The sequence below is a fragment of the Pygocentrus nattereri genome, chromosome 16, assembly GCF_015220715.1.
Source record: "Pygocentrus nattereri isolate fPygNat1 chromosome 16, fPygNat1.pri, whole genome shotgun sequence".
NCBI classification, from domain to species: domain Eukaryota; kingdom Metazoa; phylum Chordata; class Actinopteri; order Characiformes; family Serrasalmidae; genus Pygocentrus; species Pygocentrus nattereri.
Window position 1 is genome coordinate 6,941,944 of NC_051226.1, and position 27,830 is coordinate 6,969,773.

At 41.9% G+C, this 27,830-nt stretch overlaps 1 protein-coding gene across 2 annotated transcripts in view; it reads right to left on the reverse strand.

Moving 5' to 3' along the window:
- Nucleotides 1–10,574, reverse strand: part of onecut2 (one cut homeobox 2) — a 41,123-nt gene extending 30,549 nt beyond the window's left edge. Inside the window, exon 1 of one of the 2 annotated variants that reach the window (XM_017713228.2) lies at nt 9,219–10,574. In XM_017713228.2, the coding sequence (XP_017568717.1) occupies nt 9,219–10,362 (1,144 nt within the window). In that variant the 5' untranslated portion in view covers nt 10,363–10,574. Of the gene's footprint in view, nt 1–9,208 lie in introns of both variants that reach the window. The other variant, XM_017713237.2, reaches the window with a different exon arrangement.
- Nucleotides 10,575–27,830: the final 17,256 nt, after the last annotated feature.

The window sequence follows — 27,830 nt, forward strand, 5'->3', positions numbered from 1 at the left end:
CTTCCATTACACTATTCATTTTAGTTATGCGCCATAAGTGCAATGCCAGGCTTTCTATTTCAAAATGTTTATCTTATTTCTCAATCTGTGTGCTTCCTCAAGGAAAGTGCCATTTGATGTAGTGCACTTTGAATATTCAGTTAAGCCACACAGCTGGACATTAAGGACTGTTTTGTGGGTGAATTTACATCATTAAAAAAAAAGAAATAAGTGCAAACAAATGAAAACATCCTCCACAGAGACACTACTGCACATTTTAATACACACCTTCTGTTCATTCGCTGAATTTAACATGCGCATTGGAAAATGAAACGTAAAATGTGGTCTGTGCAAAAGTTATGGCACACTTAATATTTGATTTTTTTTTCCAATACGTTGAACTCAACAAACAGAAACACTAAAACTTGACGTGTGTTCTCTGTAGAGGATGAGTTACTCACTTACTCCCCGTTACTTACTTACTAACTTACTCACTTAGAAAATCAACAAAACGTCATTTGACGGTTGGTTCAAACTTCTGCATTCGACTGTATCAAGAGGTACAAAAATCAACCTGTGCTGTACCCTGTTTTGAGACAATGTAAATAAGACATTAGGTTTTGATATATATTTCTTTTATTTCTCACATATTATATTTTCAGCTGAATCTTTCTTTTCATCGAAATCCACTGATGTTTGAATGGGGTATATACCAAAGAACAGCCGTAAGACCACTTTCCAACTTTTCTTTATTCTTGTTTTTGTTGTTGTGCCTTTAAGGCTGTTATACATTAACAAGCTCTCCTGTGATTGGCTGCCATGCCTTGTGCCTCCCTGATAAAGCAGTCCAGGCTTCAACACTGCTTATAAGGTTAGTATGAATGGGCAGGGTCAAGCTGCTGTACTCTAGGTATACGTAAATGCATTGTTTGTGACATTATAAAAACAACGCATTCAAACTAGGCTGTTTTAGTATGTTAGTGTTTGTATATGGACTGTAGGGGCTGGAGAGCGAGAGCTTTACTACATCAAACTCTTTTACAGTAGCAATGAAATGTAGTCAGATTATCTCTGATTAGTCCATTTCATTTAACAAGGCGGGTTCACACAGTGGAGTCCTGAAGTCTGGGATCACATAGAACATCTGTCTTTTTCATTTAAAACTGAAAATAAACAGGACGTTTCAGAAGCTTGAAAATTTTGAATCAAAGCCATTTTGAAGACTCTGAACTATTTACACGTGTCTATTTAAACTGGTGCAAAACATCTGACCATGTTCAAATCGTTTCAGAAAAAGGCCGGATTGTCTTTTAGTCTTATCTCTTCTGTTGAAGCTGGTGTTCAGACTCTCAGGTGGACCTGATCTGCTCATCAGAGGCTTTTACTCAAACTTGGAGTCTATGCAGCTCGAGTGATCGATGACACTACAGCAAAAGAAGGACACGCCACCAAATAGAAAGAAATTCTGAAATTCATGTAAACAAAGTTTCGACGTTTCACTCAAGTTGTTCTGCTGCTGGTAGCAGCATTTTCTCCAGTGATCTCAGACTCCTGGACCCCACTGTGCATACGAAATTCCCATTGGATTTATGACATTGGCTTATTATGTGCGGCTAATTATGTCCTCAAAAACGATTTGGGGAAAATATCTCATTTCAGTTTTATTTTTAAGTTATGATTATTGTCTATAAATTAAGGTTCAGGCTTGGTTTTTGGCTGAGAAGAGCACAATATCCACCTTTTCTGGCTTGCAGCCTGACCACTGAATATAGGGTGCCAGACAGCCAGTAAGTTGTGGTTGTGATGTCACAGCACATGGTGGTTAAGTAGGATCTGATAGATCTATCTCCTCTACAGCCAGATCTCAAGCTCTGTGCTATTAGGTTAAATTTCCCCACTTAAAACTTAAGTGTCACGATTGGCCCCTCCCAATCCTGTCCATGTGTTAGTGTTTTGGTTTAGCCCATGTGTGTTTTTGTTTTGGTTTTTCTAGTCCAGCCCCCTTGTTTCAAGTCTCCGCCCATCATTGTTTTCACCTGTCCCTCGGTACCCTTTGTTATTTAAGCCCTGTGTTTGCCCTTAGTGTTTGCCGGTCTTTGTTTATTGTATCGGTCTGTGTTTGGTTGCTTTGTTTGAATCTGTGTTGTTGGTTGTTTCTCGTTTATATCATGTCTGACCCGCAATCTATCCGTATTGGCTCAATGACCGTGGACCGTGATGACCCTGATTTTGGATTTGCCCTCAATAAAAGTTGCTTACCTCCGCACATGCGTCCGCTACCTCGCTCCTCGTTACGTTAAGACAACATTGTTGATAATGTAGGCTGTAATTTTGAAAAACTACAGCTGTTGCGATCTGAAAATTGCACTCTATTAAACTATGATTTTGATATAAAAGTAATTCATCTTTCAGTCCTAGTCGTCAGCGTGTTATGAAGCCAGCCACTGAGAGCACACCTCCAGCAGAGTGAGCTGCCTGATCCGGACTGACAGCAGGAAGAGACAGCATTAGGATCTGCTGTGTGCTGTGCCGGCCTGCTCGGGGGCCACTGTAAGAGCGAGAAAGGCGTGAGCGCCTACAGACCAATCCTCAAGACGCCTTCTCAGGCCGAAAAACAGAACACGCAGCGCGGCCTGTCTGATAAAAACATGTTTTTGCTTGAGCACTTCTGTCCGTTTGCTGACAGCAACGCAGCTGGATTTTTTTTTTGTACAGAGCTGAGAGACAAAATCTTTGCCCTTTGCTCCAGCCAACAGCATGTTGACAGTTATCCCCCTATCACAAGACACTTCAGAGCACCACTGTTTGAGCAGTTCAGAGAGATAATCCAAAAAAAGCTGATGCTTCGCCTTTGAGAACAGCCACTTTCTGCTTCGTCTTCATGACCTGGCTTGGATTATTAGCATGGCTGGATTATAACAGCTGCTGGAGAAGGTCTTCAGGTTCTGCACATTTACATAAAATAGGCCTCTCAGTAATTAGCATCTCTACAGTGATTACTCACTACTCACTTCCAGCTTTATTCCAGTAACTCCGGTGGGCCATGAAGTTTTTTATATGGATTTTACCACGAAAGCATCATTTTTCACAATAACAGAGTTTGGCGTAGTATATGAACACTAAAGGTTATATTTTAGCCCCGCCCATTCTTGCCGGAGGGTTTCAGACTTGACTGCTTTAGGAATAAGGCGCAGTACAAGGCAGCCAATCAGAACGGAGCTTGTTTACATATCGTGGCTGTTCAAAGAAAAATATATGAGTCCATTTTTTGCGATTTTCACTTTTCAACATTATTTGAGTGCAGCAATGGTCCTTTACATTTCATAATGAATGAACCAATCAAAATGCACCAAAATTGCTTAGAATAAAATCTCTTTCTGTTTGCTTACATCAAAAGTAAAGAATGTTTTTGCCCTCTCCTGTAAAGTTTCCATTTTGGCAATACATGTTTTTCTTTGCATATCCATGATATATTAGTCTTAAAGGCATAGTGTGTATATTTCGTAAGGGACAAGCAGAAGGCAGAAAATGGTATTTTTCTACATACACGCATGTAAATGTGATATGTGGGCAATTAAGTGTAGGGCGTGGGCCTCCCAGTACTAATCTGTTCTATTATGTTAACAAATACACTTCAAAGCTTTATGTTAGGTGTCTCCAATGCACAGGCTCACTGCAACTGAGGTGCAGCCTAAATATAAATATCGTCCCTGTCCAAAGAAAAACAAGCACGTCCAAAATAAAGTCACATTACTCTTCTTTCAGTGTAAGTTAATGTAGAAATTAATACCAAGCAGCTTTGGAGCTTTTCTATTGGTCTTTTCACGATGAGACTGTCACACAATGGGAACAGCTGCTGTGTTCAAATGATGAAGTAAAAGTAAAAAACAAGCAGATTTTTCTTTGGACAGTGATAATATATTCTACTTAAATAAAAAACAGTAGTGGTAAATATCCAAGCCATGTAATAACCCTATGACTAACATGTCACTGCTGTCGGACCAAAACCTTATATCTCTATTTTTGACGTTTTTCAGTTTTTGGCATAGTTTGAAAATGCCGACTGTCCTTTATATTGTCTGTAAATTTCACGTTGAACAGACCAAAGGAAACAGCCTAAAATTACTCGGAAATATGCCTGGTTCCATTGACTTCCATTAAAAGTAAAACATATTTTTCCCTCTTGTGTAAAGTTCGCATTTTGGAGATACAAGTGATATATTAATCTGTACTAACCCTTCTAATTATTCTTTACCTACACGGTTAAGACACCTGATATTTGGGATTTAGGGGGTAGTCGTGGGCTGGAAGTTAGGGAACTGGCCCTGTGACCGGAAGGTTGCTGGTTCAATCCCCACAGTTGACAGTCCATGACTGAGGTGTCCTTGAGCAAGACACCTAACCCCCAACTGCTCCCCAGGCGCTGTGCATAGGGCTGTCCACTGTTCCGGGCAAGTGTGCTCACTGCCCCCTAGTGTGTGTGTGTGTGTGTATGTGGTGTTTCACTTCACGGATGGGTTAAATGCGGAGGTGGAATTTCCCCGTTTGTGGGATTAAAAAAGTATCACTTAACTTATGCTGCGGTCATTCAGAACACAATCAATGTTGGGCAAAGTGTGCAGCTGTGCAGCAGGCCACTGCTTGTAAACAGTCTGTGAGTGCTACCAGTGGGCCAGGTCTCAGTCTGATAGGCCCACATCGGCCTCTCTTAGGCCTCCTGTTGTGAAACAGGTAGCTTAACCTGAAGACTCTCCAACAAGTGTCATCTTTTGTTCACCCTGCCTCTAAACAGGCCGCGTCAGAGAGCACATCTGACTCACAGAGTCAGTCATTTCCAACCAAGCAGGCTGCAGGAAGGAGGATGTGCTGCTGCCCCGCAGGTCCATTCTGAACAGCATCGTTCGAGCTGATGAAGAGAACCTCGGCTCTGAAAGGGCCGTCCATTAAAATCCCTCCCTGTTAGCGAGGAATGAACGAATTAATCCACTAATTAGGTGGGAATTCATTAAGCCGCGCCGCGTTCCATCGTTGTTGTCCTCCCTCGCGCTGATTGGCCGAATCGGTCGCTTCAAAGCGATCATGGCGGCGCGCGCTTCACCGACGAGACCGCGAGACTGTTTTTCGTACTTGCTTATTTAGCTGTTTATTTATTTATTTCCCCTCGCGCCGAGTCAGTCTCCCGCGTGCTGGGAAGAAACTTCCCTTCGTCAGCTTTTCCTGGAACACGTCCGGATCGGGTTCCAGATCAATGCGTGCTGGGTCCACACGGTTGTGTTATGGTTGCCGCCATTAATGCCCTTTTAATCTTCCAGAGATTTACCCCAACATCGATCCACCCCGCGCAGCTACGCGCATCTGTCTGAGAAAGTGACAAAACCGGCCAAGGCTGGAAAATAAACCCGGCCAGGTTATACGCCCTTTACTGAAAAGTCACGTGATCCTGTGACGTCTCATATAGGAGTCGTAAACGCGTGCACGCAATCAAACACGGGGTAATAGGCGGTCATAATGCCTATAATACATGTGCAGGTGTGACATCATGAGGAGATGTGAACGTGTGGCGTCATGTAAATAGCACGTGACATCATGTGAACCCTATGTTATAATATGGCACATTGAATCTTATGACGTTACATAATGAGCTAACACGTGTTCACAGGCGACATAATGTGAATAAAATGTGACATGACCTATATGATCACGTGAGGTAAAGGGAATACGGTAAGCACGTGACATTATGGGAATGAAATGTGATTGCATGCCATATAATGTGAATGACACATAATTACATGCGGAATTGTGGGAATGAAATGTGACATAATATGACTAATAGGCCTATATGATCACGTGATACATAAAGGGAATAATGTAAGCACGTGTCATTATGGGAATATGTGATTACATGCCATATAATGTGAATGACACATAATTACATGCGGAATTATGGGAGTGAAATGTGATTACATAATGTGACATAATGTGAATCATATGAGATCACATGACATATTGTGAATACATATGATCGCGTGCGACAGGATGTGAATAACTTGCGTAATAGATGAGCACATGTGACAACGTGAATAACGTGTGATTACATGTGACACAATAGGAATAATATATAATCACATGCGACGTTATGGAAATAAAATGTGATTACATTCGACATAATGTGAATAATATAATCACATGTAACATAATAGGAACAATGTGTGGATGATATATGATCACATGTGACGTAATGGGAATAATACGTAAATAACATGATCACATGTTACATAGTGGGAATAATATGAGATCACGTGGCATAATTGGGGGGAAAATATGCGATCACATGGGACCGTGTGAATAAATGTGATAAGGCCACATATTAGGCGTAATTTGTGATGATGTAATATAATCTGAATAACATGCAATCACATGTTGACATGTGCGGAATAACATGTGGTCACGTGACATAAAGGCAACACCATATGATCAAACCTGACTTAATGTGAGTAATATATGAGCGCATGTGGACTGAAGTCCTGTCATGGCCCAAGAAAATAACACGTGAAGGCCCACGTGTGTGAGAGGTGGCTGTTCACACGTAGAAGTCGTGTGATTTTTCTGTTTGGGTTTGCTATATTTCTGTGTTTTAGATTGGGATTAAGGTTGCCCACTGGGATTAAGGTTGCCCACTGGGATTAAGGTTGTCATCTGACATAACTAAGACTGAAACACTAAAAGAAAAACAAACCCACAGAAGAAAAAGGCCAAACAGCGGAGTTATAACCGCTGCTGTCATCACGGCTGTGATAAGCCCGACTGATGAAGACGATTGACCGCAGTTTGCCGGTCATGTGCCACCTGAGTTAATCAGCCTGATCAATCGGAACTCTGACGCTTATCTCGATTTTGCTGTAAGTCTTTTTCTGATGACCCTTTTCTCGGATTCTGTCCTCACAGCCCCAACAGCGACACTTTTAATGCGGCTCTAGATGTGTTTGTTTCGCGCGCTTTCCAGCCAGCTGCGCGCTTTTCCAATCTCGCCGGAGCTGAACTCTTAATGCTGCCTGTCCCTTTTGATCATTTCGGGCTCTCGGGCTGCTGCTCCGGGCTGATTGCTGCAGGGAGAGAGGAGGAATGAGCCCGGAGTCAAATGTCACGTTTGGTTTGACTAAATGAACAGCGCGAGGACAGGAGCCATTTTCTGCGCTCAAATCACCGAGCTGGCACCTGCAGCCGCCGGCCGTGGCCAAAGGAAAAGCCGACCCCCGTCTAGCCTACACGGTGACACGCAAACGCAGTGATTAGAAGCGTCGAATATTCGCGTTCCCTTAAAGCGCGCTTTTCAGACTGCGCATTTTTGCGCCTTATTTATATTATTAAGATATATAGCTATACCTTTTCCAGCAAACTCTTCTACTTCTGTTTTTTTTTTTTTTTAAAAAGAAGAAATGCAATGCAGCGCTATGTGGAACAAAAGCCAAGCGCGCGCACTCCCATTTTGCCTGGTTAACCCAAGACAAGGTGACGTTGAAAGCTGCGGGGTCACGCGGAGCTTTCTATCAATAATTCATTGAGCCGATGCAGCTTCTGTTCTTCTTTTCAATTGCCCCTCTGCCTTGCACCGATCACATAATACCCCACTGACCCCCCTCCCCTTAAAAAAAGCCCCCATCTGTAAGGCACAAAAAAAAAAAAATAAAACGCGGTCAATCGCTGAATATAGTGGTTGAAAAACGCTTTTATCAGTGCGGCTTTTTTTTACCCCGTGAAATAAAAGACATTCCTCTCATTCCTTCCAACAGACCTTCTCAAGACAGACTCCTTTCCCGTCCGTCCATCTAAACGCCACTTCATTATGTGGATGTATTGAACATATTCGAATAATCGATGGACGCCACGATGGTATGCGCTGATAAAACTCGCTAATGTTTTGGTATGCGCTCCAGCTTTTTACACACACGTCGCGCAGGGTCACTGTTATCATATTATACTCGTCTGCTGTCTCAGACGGTCTGAGGAACGTTTACGGGAGCCTCGCATCAATTTTATGTTTACATTTTGCACATTCAATCGTTAATAAATGCGATTATTTTGCCCAAATTCTCCAATCCCTTCCATTCCCCCATCATCATGACAACAACAGCCTGATAATCCAGGCTATTCCCCCCTGAAGCACAATCCTGGGCATGAAGAAGAGCCAGTGACGCTTCCTAACACGCGCTGGACCGAGCCGTTTGACCGCATAAACAAACCAGAACCGCAAACAATGCCTCGGAATCAATGCTCAAAAAGTGATTAGCCTTCTTCAGCCCCCTCTTTTCTCCTCAGGAACAAAGGAAAGGGGGCTGCTGGAGATGCACTGACCATCGCTAGAGGGGGCAACAACCTTGCTGCAAGGACAGAACAGCGGGGCTCCCAGAGCTTCCAACCAGCACAAGCGTTACAGACCACACAGCCTCCTTAATAAAGAGGAGCGAACGCTAAAAGCCGCTGCGTTTAGCAAAAGCGCAAAACAGCGGAGAGGATTATTAACAGTAAAGTTGCGCACTGTCGCGGATTAATTCACAGGCGAAAATCTTCAGATTAAAGACAGGGATGAAGTGAACAAATGCAGCTCCAAATCTGACCCAAAAGTGGGAAACCCAATTAAATCTCTGTCCCGGTCCAGAACCAGATGTTCTGGCATTTTGAATAAAAGAATAAAAGTGCTGGAAATTGGAAAATGATCAGCGCAGTGCTGAAAATATTCCAGACCTGGCTCGATCAATAGAATAAGTGTTTTGGATATGAAACAACTGATTATGCTCTCGTCACTGATATTGATCGTAATTATTGACCAATAACGGTCAAACTATTTCACACGAGCGACACAATATTGGAAGATTTTGGTATTATTATTATTATTATTGCTGTTGCTACTATCTATCTATCTATCTATCTATCTACCTATCTATCTATCTATCTATCTATCTATCTATCTATCTATCTATCTATCTATATATTTAATATAAATATTACAGCATTTTTTATTTCCTTGTAAGAAGAAGGAGCAAAAGCAATGCACATTGGAGGATTTTCTTTAAAGAAATATAAAAGCTTTAAAGAATCGAGAGTTTCATTTCTTTTTAATTTATTAAAAAAGTAGAGGCCAAACACATTTTTTAGAGAATTTCTTTAAAGAAGACCGGGCGCAATCATTGGTTCAGAATCCGAAAAATATTCGAAGTAAAGGAAACTCCACCTTGTCTTACCTGCCAGCCGTAGCGCGGACATCCTCTGAAACTCGGGCTCCTGCAGCCACTTCCACATCCTCCTGAAGGTCTCCCTCCCGGATTTGAGCTTACTCCACGGCTTGGGGTTGCGCAGCAGGTCGGAGAGGGTGCCCTGCGAGCGGCACAGCACCCTCTGCGCGAAGATGGCCTGCGGGATGCTGTAGCGCTTGAGTTCGGCCGTGATGCGCTGCGCCACTTCCTTGGTGTTGATCTCTTCCAGCTGGCCTGAGCCGCTGCCCTGCGCGCCCGAGGAGGAGGAGGGTGGCCTGTCCCGACTGGAGGCCAACACAGGCCCGTGCGATGGAGGGTGGCCCGGGTGCCCTGCGTGGTGGTGCATCCCGTTCAGGTGGGGCATCATGCCCGCCGCGCCGGGGCCGCCGAGGCCTCGCGCGAGGTGCTGCTCCCCCCTGGCCAGCATGGCGGTGTGGGGGTCGAAGTTGGAGCCCAGCATCTTGTCATGGCCATGCGCGCCGTAGTTGTGCAGGCCCTGCTGGGCGTTGTGGATGGAGCCCAAGCCGTTGCCCAGCGGGCTGCTGCCCAGCGGAGACAAGCTCTGCCCCATCCCGGCCATGTCCTTATGATAGGGGCTGTAGAGGTTGTTCATGGCCGGCAGAGCCCTCTCGTCCCGCATGAGCGTGAAGCTGCCGCTCACGTTCCCGGACAAGCGCTGGTGGTGGTGGTGGTGGTGGTGATGGTGGTGTGGGTGGTGGAACTTGTCCGAGACCGTGGAAATGGGGGGTAGCGGTTGCAAGGGGGTCAGCGTGGTGTAGGTGCCGCTCATGCCCATCCCGGGAGGGGACGTGTCGCACGGCATGCTCATGGCGTGATGGAGAGGCAGCGAAAGCTCCGGTCGGTACTCGCCCGCGCCGTCCAGGATCGTGGCCATGCCGGACACCATCGGGCGCGACGACGCCGAAGCCAGGTCCTGGTGTATCCGCAAGGACGAGGCCCCCGCGCCGCCGCGGCTGTGGTGGGGGCTGGGGCTGCCCATCAGATCCTGCTCATGGCTTATCCCGCCGCCGCCGTGCAGATTGCCAATGCTGTCCATTGTCATCTCCGGGTTCATGGCGTAAGCGTCCAGATCCTTGGCCAGGCATCGATAGGCGTTGTAGGCAGTCTTCATTCAGTCCATTTGATCCACTTTGATTTTTGTGCCTGGGGTGAGCGTTGTTTGCTTCTTGTTGTTGTTTTTTCTTCTTGTTGTTATTTGTCTTCTTTCTAAGGCCTCTCGGTTATTGTTTTTTTTTTAAGTTTTTTTTTGGCTTATAAATAAAAAAAAAACGACCAATCTCTATCAAACGGGCCAGTGCTGATTCTCTCCATGTCCGAGCCCTCTCCTCCTCCTACGTCTTCTGTTGGAGCAGCTGGAGCTGCCCGGGATGGGCTTGTTGCCCGCGCAGCCAAGCGTGACGGGAAAGAGGGCGTTGCCGGCGAAATGACGGACACCCTACTTGACCAATAGTATTCCCAAAAGCACGCCCCCTTCTCTGGCGCGTCCAATCTGGCGCAGCCGGTTTGAGAGTCAAGAGAGGTTGAGAGACGCCGTTGTTGCATTTCCCACCCGTTTTCGGGCAAGCGCGAGGATTGGCTAGTGTTTATCATGCCTAGTGCGCAGGGATTTGTTGTTAGCTTACACTCTCGAGCGCTCTGCCACAGGCTACAGTGGGTACAACTACTAGCCACTCCCAGCGCAGGTGGGCGGGGCTTGTCGGAATACGGGTGGAATAACTTAAAATAATTTAAACTGGGCGTAGCTTCTACATCTGGATTAAAAATGTCAGAAAACTCTTTCTTCTCTCGGTCTGCTGCGATTGCAGAGTCAAATCTGCCTCCTTTCGCATTCCAGATCACTGAATCATTTGCTTAAAATGCCAGTAAGAGGCTCCCCAGCGTTTCGAACACGCTTCTGAAAGCATTTCTCAGATGGTTTTTGGATCATATGCCTTCATGCCACAGTTCTGTGATCGAATTAATCGAATTTATATTCGAATAAATCCACGTTGCATGGATTTAATGCAAATTTAAACACACACGACTTATTGTTTTCAGTTTAAATGCTTCGTCTCTCGTTGCTGTAGCAATCGATGTCCTAATCAATTAATAAGTGTCACCCAAACTCTTGTTTATTTCACTCTGAAGGAGTAGAAGGAAACACTGCTACTAAACTGTACCAAGTGTTGGCGTGCACGCCTCTCACAACTTACAAAAGCAGGCTCTTCAAGGGTTCTTTAGTAAAGGGGGTGGTTCTATGTAGAACCATGAGTTCTAAACAGAGCAGTTTGCATGCTGTGCGTGGTGAATAACCCTTCAGATTGATAGACAATGTGTTGTATATGGTTAGAACCTTTTCGATAATGGTTCTATGTAGCACCAAACAGGGTTCTGCTATGGTTACAATGTCAAGCGATGCCAATCCCTTTTTTTTTTGGTTACATGTTCTCCACCAATTTGAAGAATTCCACAATGTAAATAACCATTTAAGCATACCAGTGGTTCTACGTAGTACTCATGGTACCATTGCCTTTGCTAAAGAACCCTTCAGGAACCCTCTTTTTCAAAGGGTGTACAGCTGTCATAGAACTCAGCGAGTTCTCTTTCCTGAGGCGCGTGTGCATCCTCGCGCGTGGGCCGCTATCGGTCCAGGAGGTCTCGCGCTCCTTTGTGCGCCAGTTGTCCTTTACGGCTCCCAGGACGGTTCAGAAGTGAAAACAGCCTCGCTGCGCTTGTAACCGCTTGGGCTTGGGTGCAGTGCGCGCGCGGCCTCGCGCTGGGCGGCCGGTTCGTTTTGGAGCTCGCGCAGATGTTGCTTTTGTTTAAAGGGCCTGTAATTAAGCGCGAGGGGGACAGTGGTCTGAAAAGCGTGACCTATTTACCCCCTTCCCCCCAAGACCCCCCCCCCACCTCCCGCCACACACGCACACGTCACCCCTCTTTTGATCAGCTGTCAGAGGAGGAGCAGCGGGAGCCTCACTGGAGCGCGCGCGGGACGCCTTCTGGAAATGGAGAGAGCCTTTATGACGACACACCACTGTGACGAGCATTCCGTACGGGCTATGGTGACCGCGTGCCACTGTGGCGTCCGTGTCGTTCTGTGAATGGGACGAGCCACTGTGACGACAAATTACAAAACGTAGAGACGTCACAGATGCACAGGCCTTTCAGCTGTGTTCTTGTGTTCATTATTATTATTATTATTATTATTATTATTATTATTATTATTATTATTATTATGCAATTTATTGCATGTAAAACACTAAGATCACTATATGTTCAAGATCAATGTTCTCCCAGCGTTCTTTAGTAAAGGCAATGGTTCTATTCAGAACTATTGTTCTATATAGAACCACTGCCCGCTTCAGTGGCTCTTTGCCTGGTGAAATGGTTCTTCAGACTGATGGAGAACGTGCTGTATTTTTTTGAAAATGGCTCAGTGTAGCACCAAAAAGTGTTCTGCTATTGTTACGATGACAAGCAAGGTGCTATCGAGAACCATTTTCAGAAAGGGGCTGTGACTGTGAGTCCAGTGAGAGTAGAAGAGAAGGGATGATAGGCTGATGGTGAAGTGAGCTAGATGTAACTTAGGGTAATGCGCCCTGTTGGCTGTTCCTTCCATGAGTGAGGCAAAGTGGGAGCCTGAGATGCCGTCTTTAAAAGAAACATTATTAATGCGTGCTCATTAACTATTTTAAAATCAGCAGATAACATGTAAAAAATTTCTCTAAAGAAGAGCTTTCTTACAAAAATGCCTGCTAAAGCCTGAGTAGACTGATAAATCAATGTGATCGGTTATTAATCTCAGTGTTACTGAGCTCTGCTAAAGCCTGAGTAAACTGATAAATCAATGTGACGATCAGTTATTAATCTCAGTGTTACTGAGCTCTGCTAAAGCCTAAGTAGACTGATAAATCAATGTGATCAGTTATTAATCTCAGTGTTACTGAGCTCTGCTAAAGCCTGAGTAGACTGATAAATCAATGTGCTCAGTTATTAATCTCAGTGTTACTGAGCTCTGCTAAAGCCTAAGTAGACTGATAAATCAATGTGCTCAGTTATTAATCTCAGTGTTACTGAGCTCTGCTAAAGCCTGAGTAGACTGATGAATCAATGTGATCGGTTATTAATCTCAGTGTTACTGAGCTCTGCTAAAGCCTGAGTAGACTGATAAATCAATGTGATCAGTTATTAATCTCAGTGTTACTGAGCTCTGCTAAAGCCTAAGTAGACTGATAAATCAATGTGCTCAGTTATTAATCTCAGTGTTACTGAGCTCTGCTAAAGCCTGAGTAGACTGATGAATCAATGGGATCGGTTATTAATCTGTGTTACTGAGCTCTGCTAAAGCCTAAGTAGACTGATAAATCAATGTGCTCAGTTATTAATCTCAGTGTTACTGAGCTCTGCTAAAGCCTGAGTAGACTGATGAATCAATGTGATCGGTTATTAATCTCAGTGTTACTGAGCTCTGCTAAAGCCTGAGTAGACTGATAAATCAATGTGATCAGTTATTAATCTCAGCGTTACTGAGCTCTGCTAAAGCCTGAGTAGACTGATAAATCAATGTGATCGGTTATTAATCTCAGTGTTACTGAGCTCTGCTAAAGCCTGAGTAGACTGATAAATCAATGTGATCGGTTATTAATCTGTGTTACTGAGCTCTGCTAAAGCCTGAGTAGACTGATAAATCAATGTGATCGGTTATTAATCTCAGTGTTACTGAGCTCTGCTAAAGCCTGAGTAGACTGATAAATCAATGTGATCAGTTATTAATCTCAGTGTTACTGAGCTCTGCTAAAGCCTGAGTAGACTGATAAATCAATGTGATCGGTTATTAATCTCAGTGTTACTGAGCTCTGCTGAAGCCTGAGTAGACTGATAAATCAATGTGATCGGTTATTAATCTGTGTTACTGAGCTCTGCTAAAGCCTGAGTAGACTGATAAATCAATGTGATCGGTTATTAATCTCAGTGTTACTGAGCTCTGCTAAAGCCTGAGTAGACTGATAAATCAATGTGATCGGTTATTAATCTCAGTGTTACTGAGCTCTGCTAAAGCCTGAGTAGACTGATAAATCAATGTGATGAGCCTGTTATTAATCTGAGTGTTAGTAAAGTCTTTTGAGGGATGAGTGGACTGAACAGTGTCCTCAGTAGCAGACACGTTTAATATTGATGAGTTTTGGGATTGTACATTTCATAGTAAGTTATATACATGCCATTAACTGAAGATCACACAGCTACTCACTTCATAGTCATATTTGTGAGATTTTGTTTTTGGGATGTGGCAAAATGTTGGTTTAGCTCATGAGATTGTAGTTGGATTATAGGAGTAGCAGTGGGATTCTAGAAGCAGCAGTGGAATTATGAAAGCAGCAGTGGGATTATGGCAGCACTAGTGAAATTATGGGAGCAGCAGTGGAGTTATGGAAGCAGCAGAGGGATTATGGAAGGACTGTTAGGATTATGGAAGCAGCAGTGGGATTATTGGAGCAGCAGTGGAGCTATGGAAGCAGCAGTGGGATTATGGGAGCAGCAGTGGAATTATGGAAGCAGCAGAGCAATTATGGAAGCACTGGTGGAATTATGGAAGCAGCAGTGGGATTATGAAAGCAACAATGGGATTGTGGCAGCTCTAGTGGAATTATGGAAGCAACAGTGGAATTATGGAAGCAGCAGTGGGATATTGGAAGTAGTAGTGGGATTATGGGAGCAGCAGTGGACTGAAGCAGGTGATGACAGTGCTAAAACGGCACTGGGATGTTTGTGTTCATTTTTCAGTTGAATAATTAAAAAGTTCAAGAAACATTATTGTAAAAATTACATGAAGAAACAATGAGAACTAAATTAAAAAATGACAAGAGCAGAGTTTCGTCCAAGTATTTTATGTATTGCAAATGTGTCCTAAGTGTTGCTGAATATGGTGCATTTGTATGCATTGTAGTGGAATTCATTACTACGTACATTAAGGACAGTATATTCAGTTTTCAGCCATCACTGCTTTATCACAGTATTTTGCTCAACTCTGTGTGTTATTATCGATCTCTGATGGATTCATAGAGGAAATATAAAGCTGACTCTCTCTGATTTGCATTGTTGTGCCACTTTGCTTTCTCGCGCGCTCCAAAAGCGCAGAGAGTGATTGGCTGAACAGGAAAAACACAGGAAGGCCGTTATTCATAGAAACAGATCAATGCTTTGAGAGAGAGAGAGAGAGAGAGAGAGAGAGAGAGAGAGAGAGAGAGAAAGAGAGAAAGAGAGAGAGAGAGAGGAAGAGAGAAAGAGAGAAAGAGAGAGAGAGAGAGAGAGAGAGAGAGAGGAAGAGAGAGAGGGGGGAGGGAGAGAACTTTGCCCCCACGTTTGTGCTTTTTGATCAGACACTAATGTGAGATGATGAAAGCCTCGCGCGCTGATTCATTCCCTGTTTTCTGCAAAGACTGCTGAGATCTTGGGCGTTCAGGTCGAGGCCTGGCGTCCAAACAGAGGCGCTCAAAAGAAGCGCTAGTCTAAAGGAGAAATCCACCGACGTTTCAAAATTCCGGTATAAATCAGAGCTGTTCTCAGTGGCGGTGACGGGAATTCAGTGAATTCACTGCCTGTTGCCCGAGATCTTATTTTACGATAGTTTTGAGAAGGTTTTGTTCTGAACTGCGAACCCTGACAAGCTCGGTTTCTTCAGACCTTCAGGTGGAACTCGCTCCTTTAGAAGAATTTTGTCTGAAAACTCAGTTTTTCAAGGTGTGTGGTATGGAGCCCCGCTGGTGACATCCTGTATAAATAAAAACGACTTAGTAAGGCGCGGGAACGAGATAATTCATTCATGGCCACGCCTTGGCAAACCGTGGGAACGAGATCCTTAATCGTGGCCATGCATTTTTTTAATTTGTACAGGATGTCACCAGCGGGGCTCCGTACCCCTTTAAACACTCTTTAGCAAAGACAATGATTAGAACCATTGATCACTTCAAGAACCCTTTGCATGCTTAAATGATTCTGTGCAGGGGGAAATGGTTCTTCAGATGAACGGAGGAGAACGTGCTGCATACGGTTCTAGAACCGTTTTGGAGAGGGTTCTATGCAGCATCAAAAACAACCATCTTATAAGAGATGTTTCTGCCAGTGGTTCTTTAGTAAAGACAGGGGTTCTGTTTAAAACCATTAACACTCAAAGAACCATTTGCATGGTGAAACTGTTCTTCAGACTGATGGAACATGCGTTGCACATGTGGTTCTGTATGGAACCCTTTCATCAGTAGCAGAACCCCTTTCAAAAAAGGTTCTAAGGAGAACCATATACCATCAATCTGAGGAACATTTCGCCGTGCAGCCGGTGTGTTTACCAAAGAACCCTTGAAGGGTGTATATGTAGCACATGAACGTGCTTGAAAACATCTGAGGGATAAAGAAGAGCTAATAAACAGAAATGACTCGCGAGGGATTCTGGGTAGCCCCGCCCCCTACTTGCTCAATAGTTGTCTTCTTTGAATGTGTTCTTCTTAGAAGATCAAGCACCACGTGACTTTTCAATCAAACCACTTTGACGAGTGACACCAGCTGCAGCAAAGTGAGTCATCATATCTTTATTACTTAAGCATAAATGACGTCAAGGCTTTCAGAGCGAAAGCCTATTAAACGCAAACACGTGCTGTGAGGCCAAATAGTCCCCAAACAAAACTCATCCGCTGCAGCTTTAACTCTGTTTTACCGCCTCCAGCACTCAGCGCGAAACCCGGGAGGCTCGTGGAGGGTCCACTGCTGGGTGTAGACACAATATGAGTGTCTGTGTTTGCGTTGTGGACGCTTTGATCCCGTCACGTTACTTTACAGCGCGCCGCTTCGCACGAGCGACTTTGTTTCCATCTCAGTCTTTGAAGTTTGCCCGCGTTCTGAAGCGGCTCCCCTCCAAAGGGTGACCGCGAGCAGCGCGAGCCCAGCGACGGCCAGCGTCCGCGCGTTCCCCTCGTATCCTGGGCTCCACTTTTCTGGCTGCACGCGCTTCGAGGTGCCTGCGTGTGGAACAGAGCGCGCGTGTGCGTGGGCGCTTACACCCCCCCCCCCCCCCCCCCTCTAGTCCTCCTTCCATTGGTGTCTCCAGCCCATCTGCCGCGCGCTGCAGCGCTATTGATTAGGGCTCATTGTGCCGCGGACCCCATGCTAATCCGCACCGTTAGCGCGGCATCTGGCCCCCTTCGCCGCGGTGCGCGCGAGGCACCGTGCGCACGCACGCACAGACGTGCACAAGCGTGTGGACGGACGCTTCTCGGTAAGTCTCGCGCATTCCTCGTTTTTCCCCTATTACACGGCTGTGAGTGCGGTGATGGAAAAGAGCTCGCACCGATGCACGCGCTGCTGCTGCTGCCGCTGGGTGCACGCGGGATATGTGTGTGTGGGGTCGTCTGGGGCGGGGGTGGAGGGGGGGTGTGGGGGTGGAGGAAGTGGGGGGTGTTCGTTTTGGATAGAAGCGCGCGGGCGGTGTGAAGGGGGCTTTTGGGCCATCAGAGCGGGTTGTTTTGTTTTGCTGAAGACGATCGTCGCGTTTGATTGTTTGTTATTATAGGAAGACTCTGGTACTCATACGTGCTGTTATAATCACGAGACGCCGTAGGGAGAAGAAGGACGGAGCCCGGAGAGCGCGAGCTGATTGATCAGTAGGTTTAAGCCGAGGGTGGATGGACACTGCGCAGGTCACTTTCTCACGCTTTGGAAGGACAGATCTGTCTCGAGGACCTTCAACGTGTAATGAGATGAGAAGCTCATCTTAGGGATTCATTTTCAATGGGCTTTCACTGCAAATTACCTTTTATTATTATTATTATTATTATTATTATTATTATTATTATTATTATTATGCTCTCCAAAAGAATATGTGCGCACCATTTGTATCCGTTGAACTCACGTTGTGTTCAAAGAAGCATGAATTAGATGTTTTGAGAGTGTATTATTATTATTATTATTATTATTATTATTATTATTATTATTATATATGCTTGCTCTAACTGTGACGTGTGTCTGTGATGTATTTGGATAGCGGGCCTGTGAAAAGACAAACAATAAAAGTGAAGTAATGAAACCCGTCTCAGCAAACGTCGCTTTTTGGGGACTTTTATTATTTTTAACGCGCCGGTTTGGAAATCTGCAACCCTTTTTTCTCTTGCCACGCGCCGTGAGCTCTTGGTCTCGTGCGCCAGTGGTGCTTTTGAAACGCAAATCAGTTCCAGCTCGAGCTCCGGGGAACTTTCTCTGCTTCACTTTCACGCGGTCTTCATCAGAGGAAGAATTACAGGGACTTTTAAGAGCTCTTCATCTTCATCTTCATCCTTGTCCTCCTTTAATGTGTTAGCAGCCCACTAACACTAACACCCCCACAGAGGAGCTGAGACCGGTAACTGTAATTAAAAAAAAGTTTAACAGACGAAACATTGTTCGACTTCATTATTATTATTATTATTATTATTATTATTGTTGTTGTTGTTATTATTATTATTATTATTATTATTATTACTACTACTACTACAACTAATAATAATAATAATACTATTACAACTAATAATAATACTAAATCTATTACTTCTACTACTACTACTACTAATAATAATAATAATAATGCTAATACTACTACTAATACTACTACTACTACTACTACTAATAATAATAATAATAATAATACTAATAATGCTAATACTACTACTAATACTACTACTACTACTACTACTACTAATAATAATAATAATAATACTATTACAACTAATAATAATACTAAATCTACTACTACTACTACTAATACTACTACTACTACTACTACTACTACTAATAATAATAATAATAATAATAATAATACTATTATAACTAATAATAATACTAAATCTACTACTACTACTACTAATACTACTACTACTACTACTACTACTAATAATAATAATAAACACCTCTAAAATGGATCAGCCGTTTTGTGCTTTCATTCAGATTTTATTGTGTTATAAAACAGAAGAAGCTTTGCGGTGAAAAAGCGCCTTAAATGAAGTTGATTAAGTTCATCCAGCTGAGTGAAAGACTGGTTTGATGTAATGCGAGTCACTCACTCGTCACTGCACACGTTTGAATCAAGTAAACTCAAACCGACCTTTTCAGTGATAATTCAGTACTGGAATAAAACACTTTTATAGCTGAATTCGTTTTAAACTGCGCTGGTTCTCTAAAAGGCGTGAGTTCTCCGTGCGGGACTAAAGGCCGTTTAAGCCACTATAAGCCACTACAGCACAGCCGGTTCAGCCCGGGCAGCGCTGCTGAGATATAGATCAGCTCGGGCTAAAAAGGGAAGGAGAGGAAGCTCGATATTTCCCGCGGCGTCTCCGAGTCAATTAAGCTCGATCTGAGCGGCTGACATATTTAGCGCGTTCTCTCATTAAAAGCTGCGGCACTTCTGAACGTTCATCGCGCGTTTGGGGCACTGCAGCAAACTCGGAGCGCTCCCTTGCAGAATCTAGAACCTTCCAGAGCACTTTGAGAAACGCGATGATAGAATGTTTCACAAGCGAATTCCATATTGAAAATATTCGAACAAATTCGATTTTCGAATTTCGAATAAATTCGATTTTCAAATTTACGCCATAGATAAAAACGTAGCGTGGTGAGGGAAACAAGGCTGCACAGCGACTTCTGGTTGATTTAAAGTCATTCAAGTTAAACAAGTTAAAAACAAGTTAATTCAAGTTCACCTTAAACGATGTTCTCACAGATTTTTTTTAAAATTGCGCGTTATCTTCACACTTTTATTCGCTGTTTCATTCAAGTTCGGATTTTAAAAAAGTTTGGTTAAAACTTTAAAATCTTATGTAATAAGATCAATGAAGTAGTGAAAACCTTTTCATAATAAAAAGTCTCCAGATTTGTTCTCAGTTCTGCCCAGAGAACACATGGAAGACATGGGGAAGACATGGACATGCAGGTGAAGGCGTGTTCGAGGTTCCTGACGCTGGTTTAGAGAAGGAGATGCTCTGAGACAGCAGGACTATAACACTTCCAGTGTTCCAGTCCTGACACCCGCGATTAACACGCGGCCCGAGCGGCGCGGCGCGTCTGTTTTCTTGCTTCCAGCTTCATTTGATTAAGTGACGCGGCCGCTTTGCTGTTATGGGGATGATTCGGCTGAACTGGGAGCTCGTCTTCTCTCACTCTGAGGGACACGTCCAGTGTAGTGGCGATGGGTTTGAATCGGTTGGTGTGATGGAGGCTAACTTTTTTGTGCATCACAATCGACCAAAAGTAACAACAACAACAACAACAATAATAATAATAATAACAACAATAACAACAACGACAATAATAACAATAACAACAACAACAATAAAATAATAATAACAACAAATGTAAAATAGTAATAATAACAACAACAATGAAAAATAACAACAATAATAAAAATAATAGTGCAAAATTGAATTAAAAAGTAACACTGAAATTAATAAAGTAACACGTTACATTTTGTGAATTGCTTCTAAAAAAATCAAAGCCAAACTGACCAAAAAGTAATCACTTGGAAACGGTACACAAACTATATAGAAAATAAACAAGTAAATAAACAAACAAATATATATATATACAAATAAATAAAATTATATATGTGTGTGTGTGTGTGTGTGTGTGTGTGTGTCAGTTCATGTAACTATTTTTCCCTGTAGAGATGGTCTTGTCTTCTTGGACGGATCAGGAATAACTTTTAAACCGGAGTAAATTTGGAGTAGCTTGGAATTTTAACTTGGAATTTCAAGCTAAAAGTTTTTATTTACTAAACCTACAGTCTTAAATCATTTGGCCCAATATGTTAAAGAGTTAAAGACCTGGACGGAAAAAGCCAGAGTTGTGGCCCAAACTGCTTCCCTTATTATTTCAATTTATTTCAATTTTCTAAAACTGTTTAAGAATTTCTCATTACCTACAAATGTCTTAATGTCTTAACACAAAACGTTCTCCAGAGCATTTGAGGATCACCTCTGGCTGAACAGCAGGCCTGCGAACAGAAACAAGCCTGAATCCCAAATTCATCGCTTGCTGGAAAAATAAAATGAGCAGAATTGTTTTTGTGTGTCAGTGGGAGAAACGGTCTGCCTTAAGATCAGGGACAGATGAGGACCATTTGGTGGCCCTGGGCAACAACAGTGAAGCCCTGTCCCACCAAATCACTGACAATAACAATAAAAATCAAGGTGTGAGACCAAAAGCGTCACTAAAATTTGGAGCCATGAAAAATCGGTGGTCGAAAAATACTCTGTGTAGTTTAGCAGGCTGGTCCTCGGCTGGAAGACAAGTGTTTGCGTAATTTAGTCCCAAAAATAAACAAATAAATAAATAAATGAATGAACTTCCTTTGGCTTGTCCTGTTTATCCTTCACAAAACATCTGAACTGGGTTAAAGTTTGGCTAAATACTCCTATTGTACTGTATTGTATTTATTTATTTATTTACTCTGGGATACTTTCGGATGGGCAGTGGTCCAGGTTGCCCAGATGGGCGACCCAGCCAAGCTTAAAATGTGCGGCCTATTGAAACTCCTGTAGCAAATGAGACAAAACATCAACCCAGACGCTGATCTGAGCTTCAGAGACGAATCTGAGGCCAAAGGAAGGAAAAGCTCTGCATAAACTAATAAACACGGACAGGATACCTGATTAGATGTCAGCGTGGCTCTGTGGGGGATGAAGGCCAGTTCTTGCTCAGTACTCCACCGCAGAAGAACGTCTGAACCTGAACAAGGTTCTCCTATTTTTCAGTCACGCTCCAGTTTGTCTTGCAAAAGTGCAGAACATCAGGAGAAAAGACCAGAAGGTCACAGGAGTCAGAGGTCAGCCCTCATGGGCTCGCGCCGGATGACCTTTCACATTAGCATATAAGATTCTCGGTTTGGATGACTTGGAATTTGAAGCCACCATCAGAAGAAGAAGCAGTTAGCAGCGGTCATTTTCTCAGGGCTCATTTGAACAGAGGTCCGTAATCTCAGTGGGATTAGCTGGTCGAATAAGGGTGAAAGAAAAATTCAACCCACTGTTGTTTTTTATCTTGATAGTGGATTATTGAGTCGATTTAAATTTCGCATATTTTAATCGAGCTTCGGTTTGGTTCTTTTGGAAATTGGTGTGTGTCTTTAAGAAGGAAACATGTTTCAATAATAAAGGGCCAGATTAAGCCTAAGCCTGAGCTAAGCATGTCTACGAACTTTAATTTTGAGGCTTTGTTTAGCATAAAATTTTCATTTGACTGCTTTCAAGATTCAGTATTTGCCTTGTTTGGTTTGAGATTTTTACATTCATGTCATCAAAGCACTGTAACAACCACATACACAAACAGCACTGCACCAAAAAAGTGTACGTAGAGCAGTTGATCTGGGATTTTTAAAATAAAATGTCCAATTTCCGAATTTCTCATTAAGGTCCATTTACAGTTACCATTCAGCACCTCCTTTATCCGATCCATCCTTCATGAAAGTCAATCAGGTGATGCAGTTAAACGAATCTAAGTGATGGCTGGAGTGCAGTGAGAGGTCAGGAACCAAATGCGTGTCCATCTAATTCTGCATATTCATAACTTTCATAACTGAAAACAGCACATTATTCCGCTTTACTGTATTTGTGCTTATTTGTGTTTATTCTAATGTCATGTAGTGTGTAACTGGCCCAGTGCTCAGCACTGCTTCATAATAATCATTATAAAACACATGTAAAAAACAGGCGCAATAGTTTGTGCACCCCTGGTATTTGTTGATGTTTCTATGTGTAAATAAGTGAACACGTCGTCTACAGAGAGACTTCAGCGCAGTTTAATACACAGTTACTGCTTGTTAGCTGATTTGAACACACAAGGGAAAATACTAAATATGGCCTGTGCAAAAAGTTCTGCACAATATATTTTATGCTTCTTTTTTTTTCTCTCTAACGTATTCATCTCAGCAAATAAGGATGTGTTACAGACTTTCTTTTCCACATAGAAAATCAATAAAATGTGTTATTAGACTGGACAATGATCTGGCCATGTGTTATCACTTCACTGATGTAGAAAAACAAAAAGATGATGCTCATTTTTAGTTTTATTTAGTATGTATCGTGGCAAAAAGGGCTTTATAGTCTTTTTCTCTTTGGCTTGCAACAATAGTTGAACCCTTTTTCATGGCATGTAATACAATGTTATGAAAAGCCCTATAAAGAACCTTATACAGCGGTTCTTCTTTTAGAACCGTTTAACTGTGCAAAGAACCAAAATGTTTTTTTTGGTAGGTTATGCAAATGTTTGAGCGCCCCAGTTATTAGTTATTGTTCATGTGCTAAATTGACCATTTTGGGGAGAAAGAAATGAAGCAGCATATTTTATATATATATATATGTGTGTGTGTGTGTGTGTGTATGTTTTGTTTTTTTGTTTTTATTTTAATTATTTTTCCAGTATTTTAAATTGAAACGAAACTAAATTTTCCAGATAAATGTCCTATTTTAGTGTGCGTCCTGTAGAGGATGTTTTAATAATAAGTTAGCTTTGAAAAATCAACAAAATAGGCTTTTGCATACAAACTATCTACAATATAACTGTTGCCTTTAATAAAAAACCTGTGAAGAGTCTCTTTTGTTAAGAGTGTAATTGTGTAACTGAAATGATTAACGGTCAGCCTGCAGGACTTTGGGTCTCGGCTGCTTGTTTTAACAGTGAGGGCACAATAAAGTCCATTGAGAGTCTCTCAGACTGCAGTTGTATGAATGTTAAGAGTAAATATGCCTCTGACTTGTGATTATAAGCACTGTTCATCTTCAGTGATGGTGGTATTGATTTTGCGAAGCCTGTGCTTTGGCTGAGTGACTGAAGTCTGAGTTAATGAGTAACTAGTCTTGGTTTGCATATGTGAGAGCTTTACAGCCACACAAGCTGGCCTGCTGTGTCTCGAACAGCTGCACGGAAACTGCCCTTTTTATGAAAATGAAAAATAAGCTTGAATCCAGCGGTTTACACGGTTACTGGAGGTCAGAGATGTCCTGGTCACCTGTTCTGCTGCTGCTGTGCTTTTAGGCTGTGTGTAAAGCTGTGCGTTTGACTCGTGGCCTTTGGTCTGTCGCCCCATTATCAGTGCCAGAGAAAGACCACCAAACACAGGAGTCAGCAACGTCCCACAGCACACAACCTGCACACGGCTTTAACTGCTCATTTCTAACTAGATCTCTGCTGCATCTTGCGTGTCTGTGTGTGTGAAGGTACTCTGCTTTTAAACGGCCGCAGCCCCAGCTGGATCATTACAATGAATAAAGGTTTTATTTTGTCAAATGGTCGATTTTGGAAGTGAAAGTGAGTTAACACACCTCTACAGAGAACACACTCAAATATAATATATATATAATATATATGCATAGACCGGTTCCTCCAGAACCATTTACTATGCAAAGAGGAAAGGTAAAATTTGAATACACAGGTGCTGTTTGTTTGCTAAATTTCACGCATTACAAAAAAAACCAAAATGAAACATGAGGTCTGCGTAAGAGTTACGGCACATTTTATAATTTATGTTTTGTTTTTTTTTTTACAATATTTCAAGCTGAGTTATGCACTTAAATTTGTGATTAAAGGCCCTTTTACGTGTGCTCTCAGGAGAGAATTTTATGGTGCATTGTTCATTGTTTTCTAGAATTTATATTTAATTAACTTCTATTCATTTGATTAATATAGCGTATTTGGAAAAACACAAAACTTAAAATGTGCCATAACTTTCACACAGGCCACATTTTGCCTTTCAGTTTTTGCCAGTAAATTAAAGACCGTAAATAAACAGTAATAGTGTGTTAAAATATACACAAGTGTGTCTCTGGACGACGTGTTATGGACACATAGAAAGTGTAGTTTGACCAGGGGCGCCAAAATTTTTGCAACCTACTGAAGGTTACAAAAGGAGGGTTGATCACAATAGTTGATTCTGATGATTAAAAAAGGACGAGAGAGAACAATACATATTTTAATCTCGCTCTCTCTCTCTTATATATATATATGAATAAGAAGAAAACCTTGTATCTCCATTTTTGTTGTTTTTCAGTTTTTGAAATAATTTGAACAGATCAGTTGTTCTGTATATTGTGTGTAAATTTCATGAAGAATGGTCCAAAAGAAACATTCCAAAATTACTTGGAAAGACGTCTGGTTCCATTGACTTACATTAAAAGTGAAGTATGTTTTTTCCTTTTCCTGTAAAGTTACTACTTTGGAGATGCAAGGTTTTCTTCCGACAACAGCGATATATATATATATATATATATATATATCACTGCTGTCAGAACCTTGTGTCTCCATTTTTGTTTTTTATTCAGTTTTTGACAGAATTTGAAATTGCTTGTTGGCCTTTACATTGTTTTTCATGAATTTTTCAATTTCATGAAGAACGGACCAAAAGAAATGGCTCAAAATGACTTGGAAAAAATGAAAAGTTACATTAAAAGTGATGTAGGTTTTTTCCTTCTCCTGTAAAATTACCATTTTGGAGATATGAGATTTTCTTCTGACCACAGCAATATGTGTATGTTATATGTATGCATTATACACATATATATACATACATATACATATATATATATATATATATGTATGTATGTATGTGTGTGTGTGTGTATAGCTTTTTTAGTAAAGACAATGTTTTTACATTCTACATATAGAAACATTGGACCTTATTCACCAATAGTGCTTAACAAATTCCTTCTTAATACCCACTCTTACACTTTTATGAAGACTCTGACATTCACCAGTGTTTTCTTATTTGGGATTTGTTCCTAGGTGAGAACGGAATCTACACACACTCAAGAGCACAAAGGTGAGAACGGTTCTGCGCTTTAAGAACACAACATGAATCTGACTTAAACATTTTCTTAAGCTTTTCTCAAGACCACACTTAAGAAAAAACGTAACTTACTAAGTTATTGGTGAATGAGGCCCAGTGCATTTACCAGGGAGCCTTTGAAGGACCTTCGCATATATTCAATTATGCAGGATTTATTTGTGTACAGTACTGTACAATAGTCTTAGACAGTCACGATTGTTTAAACTATTTTTCTGAGCAGTAAGTTTGGTGCTGCCGGTGAAAGTACAATGTGAGAATAAACACAACAGGATAGCAGGATAATCTGTTCTTTAAAAGATTTGAGAAGAGGTCTGGAACTTGCTAAGCTGTATAAGCAGTTATACATACTGGATATACAAGCAAACAACTCGAGTGCAGCTGCGAATAACACCCAGTGCTCTTATTTTATACTGATAACAGACCCGATATGCGGTTGCGTGCACTTGGCATTTGGCTTTGTTAATTGTCTAAGTGTAAAAAAAGTTTCACACTTCTGGACATTTTAATACACAGCTACTGTTTATTTGTGAGCTTTAACATACTGGGGACAAGTAAAACATAAATAATATATAAATAAATAAATAAACATAAAAAAATAAAAGGTGGCCTGTGCAAAGGTTATGACACATTTAAGATTGTATGCTTTTTTCAAATATATTAAACTAAGCAAATAAAGACAAATTGTTCACTAAAATAAAAAGAAATGCCATAATATGTTTTTTTCCATGTAGGAGAAAAAACATATATATATATATATATATATATATATATATGCCACATGTAAGTTTTTTCTCCTTACACACTCACACACACACAACACACACACACACAATTTGACAGGGGTGTTCAAACACTGATACACACAGAAAAATAAATATAATACTTTAACATAAAAGTATAAAAGGTTCACCGACCTCCTGATCTCTACTGGCCTGTCTCAGCATGCCACAAAGTATTGATCAGCTCAGGCTGGTTTGCATAATTTCTGTTTGCGAGTCACAGAAACATTCTTTCATCGCTCCTGCTTTTACTGTCACATCAGAGCAGGCAGACCTTTCTCCACATTTCTCAGCTGGGTATGAACGGTCAAATTACGTAAAATTATACCCAAACCATGGAGTGCACACTTAAATGTGACACTTTTGTTTCTACAATTTCTGCTTAGCTCACAGGGAATATGAGACACACAATATGAAATGTGCCATAACTTTTGCACAGGCCACACTTTATGTCTTATTTTTCCCCCTTGTATGTTAAATGAAGCAAATAAACAGCGACCGTGGATTAAAATGTGCAGACGTGTGTACAAGATTCAGTGTGTACTCATTTTTAAACATCAGGTCACCATCCTAATGTATGGTCATTTGCTGCCTTCGTCAAGACCTCACACAAAACTCTGGAAAATAAAGGTAAACACATATGGATCATTTCTTATAAGGTTTATGTTGTGATTTGTATTGTATTGTGTGAATAAACTAGACTGAGACATACAAATAAAAGTCTATATATTTGAATAAACTGCACTGAAATCATGTCTCGAATGCCTTTCTTTCTTTCTTTCTTTCTTTCTTTCTTTCTTTCTTTCTTTCTTTCTTTCTTTCTTTCTTTCTTTCTTTCTTTCTTTCTTTCTCTGTCCTTCATGATCACTAACGCCCATCGACATGCAGAAAACCCTCTTCCACCCAAGACAGTGTGGCTGTAAATCCAATAACATCACAAGCTCTTGCGGTGAATGAATAGTTCTGAAT